The sequence below is a fragment of the Prosopis cineraria genome, unplaced genomic scaffold, assembly GCF_029017545.1.
Source record: "Prosopis cineraria cultivar Desert tree isolate PC_DT_omini unplaced genomic scaffold, ASM2901754v1 PC11, whole genome shotgun sequence".
NCBI lineage: Eukaryota > Viridiplantae > Streptophyta > Magnoliopsida > Fabales > Fabaceae > Prosopis > Prosopis cineraria.
The window spans coordinates 13,322,741-13,328,775 of NW_026555342.1; the positions used below are offsets into that span (position 1 = coordinate 13,322,741).

Consider the following 6,035-nt stretch of genomic DNA (forward strand, 5'->3'; position numbering starts at 1 on the left):
GCCTGTATATTTTATGGCCATTGCCCCAATTTTCTCTTTTTGGATATTTCACTTCCACTACAATGGTTGACTCCCTGTTAAAAAAAAAAAAAAACAAACAAACGAGAATGCTTGACTCCTTTATGTAGAATTTGAGAAGGATTATACTATTTATTGCTTATAATTAGTTTGATTGTTACTCGATTTTTTGGGACAATTTTTTACCCATTGTTTGCTTTATATTTTCTATGAAATGGTATTTAATACAGAAATTTCAAATTAAGAAGCTAAATTTATGAAAATTTAATGTGCATGGACAAAAAAAACATTAGTGGCATGTTGAGAAATTCTTGGATGGAGCCTCATTCACGGTTCTCATAATAAAACTATACTAATTTAATCAAATAAAATTTTACATGTTATTATTTTTAATGATTTTATTTTTATAATAAAATATTTATTTAATTTTTTGAATTTTTTCCCTTTACTATTATAATTATTAATCATTAATATCAAAATTAATTTATATTTAACGACATTTAAATATTACATTTTCATTAAATATATCATGAAAGACTAAACAACGGATGCATACAAGAATTTCTCATCACGTGTATCGACTTAAATGATAATGAGCATTAAGTGCAAAAGCACTGGTTAAAAAACTTGCCTCATACAGTATTGCAAACACTGCAATAGTTGTTCTTTTCGTGAAAAAATTAATAATAAGGTAAAAATGCACGCAAACACGACACATACGCTTCACACATGCACGACACAAACATTTATACGAACATACGTGTACATACAAGCAAGCATACGTATTTACGGCTATACGCACCCACACACAGGACACATGCATACCGCACGCTCACACGCGCGAGAAGTGACTGTTGCTGAATTTCCAAGTTGGTGCAGTCCTCGAGGGCAATTACGAGATTTCATACCGAAATCCCAATCCAATCTCTCGCTTATAAGCACCCCTCACCAATACTCTTCGCCACTAAGTACTCTGTTTTCTCTTTCAAACACGGCTCACTAACACCAAAAAAGGCCCATTCTGTAACTGAAACAGAGTACTCTATTTTTTCTTTCTTTTGTTTTGTCTCTTTCCTGTTTCCTTCCCTCCTCCTCCTCCTCTTGCTTCCCCAATGGCGTCCAAGCCTAACTCCCAGAAGTATCCCGACGCCGAGAAGGCCTCCAACGGTGACGCCTCCGACGAGCGTTGTCCCGTGGAGGAGGTGGCTCTGGTGGTGCCGGAGACCGACGACCCTTCTCTTCCGGTCATGACTTTCAGGGCCTGGTTTCTGGGTATTACCTCCTGCGTTCTCCTCATCTTCCTCAATACATTCTTCACCTTCCGTACTCAGCCCCTCACAATCTCCGCCATTCTCATGCAAATCGCCGTCCTCCCCATCGGAAAGTTCATGGCCTCCGTTCTTCCGACCAAGGAGTACAGCTTGCTCGGCTGGAGATTCAGTTTGAATCCAGGGCCTTTCAACATCAAAGAGCATGTGATTATCACTATCTTTGCTAACTGTGGTGTCTCCTTCGGAGGAGGGGATGCTTACTCCATCGGAGCCATTACTGTCATGAAAGCTTATTATAAACAGACCATCAGCTTCCTCTGTGCTCTTCTCATCGTCTTGACCACCCAGGTTGGATCTCTCGGCTTTCAAGTTATTGCATTTTTCGATGTGATTGGTCCTTTCTCTTCAAAATCTGTGAAGATTCTCGTTGCTTGTGCTTTCTTCTTTTTCTGTCATGGGTACTTGAATTCCTGGAAGCTTAACTCTTCCATATACGTTGCTCGCCGGCGCTTTTAACAAGAAATAATCCAAACTCGATTTCTTTAATTCTCCTTCTTAAACACGTAGAGATAATTTAATCTCCGATGTCTGCGAAGTTTGTCTTTACTTTTGGTTTGTATTTTATTTTGCTGAAGTTGTTAAATTTTTCTCCTTTTTATATCTGGAGAAAATATTCTTTGATTGATCTGCTTTCTAGTTGTCCGAAAAGTTTTGCTTTAATAATAAAGGCATCTTTTGAATTGTATAATTAATTAATTAATTGATTGAATGATGATTTGATTATTTGCAGGTCTTGGGATATATGGCTGGGCTGGGATTCTGAGGAGGTACCTGGTTGATCCTGTAGAAATGTGGTGGCCATCAAACCTTGCTCAAGTCTCTCTATTTAGGTTCTTCCCTCTCTCTTTCTTTAATCTTAAAATCAATCATTAAAAGAGTTGAACACTTCTTATTTTTTATCCCATGATAGAGATGTTTAGGTATGCACAGGAAGAGCTTTAAACAAATAGAAAAGTTCAAGAAAAGCAGCTGAACTGATTTTCATATCCGTATAATTCTAGGACAAACGTCTCTTGTCTGTCTGGTTTCAGCTCTGAAAGCAGTAAGAACTTTCCAACATGTTACTGTGTAGCAATCAGTACTATTATAATATCCTGAGTAATTATGTTTAACTCCCATGAATTTCACTAAATTACATATGATACTTCTCTCAACTTTGAGGTAGACTAATCTAAATTAAAATTACTCACTTATCTATCCAAAGTTGTTCAGTTTAGCTAAATGGAGGCATCATGGATCTAAAGTTTTGTTTGTGTTCTAATATGTTGCTGTCATGAGGTTGTTACTGCAATAAAATTTTGAATTGAAAGTGTAAGGAGTCAAATCGTTGAAGTTGAAGCGCTGAAACAATTATGAATTCAGCGCTTGTGGGGAGTTAAAAGGTAGATTTTTGGATGGAAGGTTTTTTTTATGCTTTTTATTGTGTAGGTTCATTCATAAGCTATCCTATCCGATTAGCGCAATATGCTCTGACGAGAGAGCAACACTGAAAAGGGAAAGGCTCAAATTGAAACTATATATATAACATATATTATGCTATCGCTGTTTCTACATCAGCAAAGCGCAACATCTTTTTCAAAAGAATTTATACTACAAAAAAGCTGAACTATGTCCGGAACCAAATAAGATTTTGTTGTTTTTTTATTCTTATAATATTTCTTGTTAATATTCAGTAACTTCATTTTGCAGGGCACTCCATGAAAAAGAGAATAAGACAAAAGGCTTTACAAGGATGCAGTTTTTCCTCATAGCCATGGGAGCAAGCTTTTTGTACTATGCCCTCCCAGGCTATCTCTTCACAATCTTAACCTTCTTCTCCTGGGTCTGCTGGGCCTGGCCCCACAACATTACGGCCCATCAAGTGGGCTCGGGCTACCATGGGCTGGGTGTTGGGGCCTTCACGTTTGACTGGGCCGGGATTTCTGCCTACCATGGAAGCCCCCTTGTCGCTCCCTGGTCTTCCATTGTTAATGTTGGGATAGGCTTCATCATGTTCATCTACATCATTGTTCCTGTGTGTTACTGGAAGTTCAACACCTTTGATGCTAGGAAATTCCCAATATTCTCAAACCAGTTGTTCAAATCTGATGGACTCAAGTATGATACCACAAAGATCTTGACCCCTAATTTCGATCTCGACATTGAAGCTTACAACAAATACGGCAAGCTCTACCTTAGTCCTCTTTTGCACTGTCTATCGGATCCGGTTTTGCAAGATTCACAGCAACTCTCACTCATGTTGCACTCTTTCACGCACGGCAGGTATATTGTATGCCAGCATCATTATAGCAGAGAGAGAAAAAACATGCTCATGAGTCATGAGGCTCATTTGGTTTAGATGACTGCATAATCATGTGTCTGTGACTATAGTGAACTGGTTTTGTTTTGCGCAGTGACATATGGAGACAAAGTAGGTCAGCAGTGAGTAATGTGAAGGTGGACGTGCACGCAAGGCTGATGAGAGCATACAAACAAGTGCCTCAGTGGTGGTTCCTCGTATTGCTGCTTGGCAGCATTGTTTCTGTCCCTTGTCATGTCTTTCGTGTGGAAAAAGGATGTCCAACTTCCATGGTGGGGGATGCTCTTTGCTTTTGGTTTGGCCTTCATTGTCACCCTCCCTATTGGTGTTATTCAAGCCACCACCAACCAGGTAATCAATCAATCATTCCCACTTTTCTGTCTTTTATGTAAGTGAGCTTGACGTAAGGATGAAGGATAAAAATGGGGTGAATCATGGAATCATGTTACTTTGAGGTTTGAGCTTTTTAATGTTGTGGGGTTAAAATTGTGTTATGCTGTAGCAACCAGGATATGACATAATAGCACAGTTCATGATTGGGTATGTGCTTCCTGGGAAACCAATTGCAAACTTGCTCTTCAAAATCTATGGCAGAATCAGCACCGTGCATGCTCTCTCCTTCTTGTCAGACCTCAAACTCGGACACTACATGAAAATCCCTCCACGCTCCATGTATGTGGCTCAGGTACACCACCAAACTCAGTACTTTAATTTCTGATTTCTTAAAACATGAAAACCATGTGTTTATCATAAGATAATGAATCTATTTGTTGCGTGTAGTTGGTGGGTACTCTGGTTTCAGCGATAGTGAATCTAGCAGTTGCATGGTGGATGTTAGACGGCATTCAAGATATATGCATGGACGACAAGGCTCACCACGACAGTCCCTGGACATGTCCCAAGTACAGAGTCACCTTCGACGCCTCCGTCATATGGGGTCTCATCGGACCGAGGAGGCTGTTTGGTCCCGGCGGCATGTACCGGAATCTGGTTTGGCTATTCCTCATTGGAGCAGTCCTACCTGTTCGGTCTGGGTTCTGAGCAAAATCTACCCCGACAAGAAATGGATCCCTCTCATCAACATCCCCGTCATATCATACGGCTTCGCTGGGATGCCGCCGGCCACCCCCACCAACATCGCCAGCTGGCTCCTCACCGGAATGATCTTCAACTTCTTCGTGTTCCGGTACCACAAACGGTGGTGGCAGAAGTACAACTACGTGCTGTCAGCGGCGCTGGACGCAGGCACGGCGTTCATGGGGGTGCTGATATTCTTCGCGTTGCAAAACGCCGGCCATAACTTGAAGTGGTGGGGCAGTGACGTGGATCACTGTCCATTGGCTTCTTGTCCGACAGCTCCGGGAATTAAAGTGGAAGGTTGCCCAGTTTTTTGAGTAGGTTCTGTAGTGGTGGGGTGAAAGAATGTCAGGTACACAAGATGGATTCTGAATGTAGCCCATCAAAGTCAAGTTCTTTATGACTTGCCGTGATTGTGTGTTGTGAATGATTTTCGTAGAAAATTTAATAATATATATTTGATCTTAATTTTCGTTTTTTTAAGTATACAGGTTACTGTTGGGGTGAAAATGAAATGAGGTTATGTTTTAAGGATAGCGGGTCTTGCGAGTTGCGACCAGCAATTATGTAAATGCGTGCTCGTATCTTTTTTCCTTTATTTCTGGTCTCTTTTTTTCTTTCTTTGATGGTGAGTGATACTGATAAATTATAGCGTTTAAATATAATAAAACAAATATTTTCTATAAAAAATGATAATAAATTCTTAAAGAGTTCCCAAATTGATTGACACATTCACTAATTGCCCCAACTTTTCTTACCCTTTTAAACATTCTATGAAAGTTATTGTGCATTTCTTAACTCCGCCGTTGCATTCCACAACTACACAGCTATGGAAAAAAAATCTATTTCATGCCCCTTTTTCCTATTAATGACCTTCCCATTTCATTTTATGACTACATGTCTTTAGTTTATAAAAATTGAGGTAAATATTATTCACTTTGATGCTAACTATAGGATAAAATTGACTAATTTTGTGGTTTTTAAAAAAATGGTAGTTGGTACCTTAAATTTATAAAATAAGGTGACTTTTAAATTCTATCTTTCATTGAAATTACTGACTATAATAATAAAACATTATATAAAAATTAAAAGGACTAAAGTATACTTTTGATTCTTTAATTTTATATAAATCTTAACATGGCCCCTTAATTTTATAAAATATTTTCAGTCCTCTAATCATACTACTATTAATTTCAAATGATTATTTTTTTTGTGCTAATTATTATCATCATTATTATATTTTAACATTTGAGAATGTTTTGTCAATATATAAAATATTAATGTAAGAATTTTTTTGTTAATGAACTAAT

General features: G+C 38.5%; 1 protein-coding gene across 1 annotated transcript; it reads left to right on the top strand.

Annotated features, from left to right (window-relative positions):
- Nucleotides 1–975: 975 nt before the first annotated feature.
- Nucleotides 976–5,193, top strand: LOC129285926 (oligopeptide transporter 3). The gene is given in 9 exon segments (XM_054921907.1): nt 976–1,650; nt 2,080–2,179; nt 3,039–3,529; nt 3,532–3,607; nt 3,743–3,869; nt 3,871–3,999; nt 4,151–4,333; nt 4,429–4,672; nt 4,675–5,193. Coding segments are annotated over 9 exon segments (2,238 nt in total). The 5' UTR covers nt 976–1,130; the 3' UTR covers nt 5,043–5,193.
- The last annotated feature ends 842 nt before the right edge of the window (nt 5,194–6,035 follow it).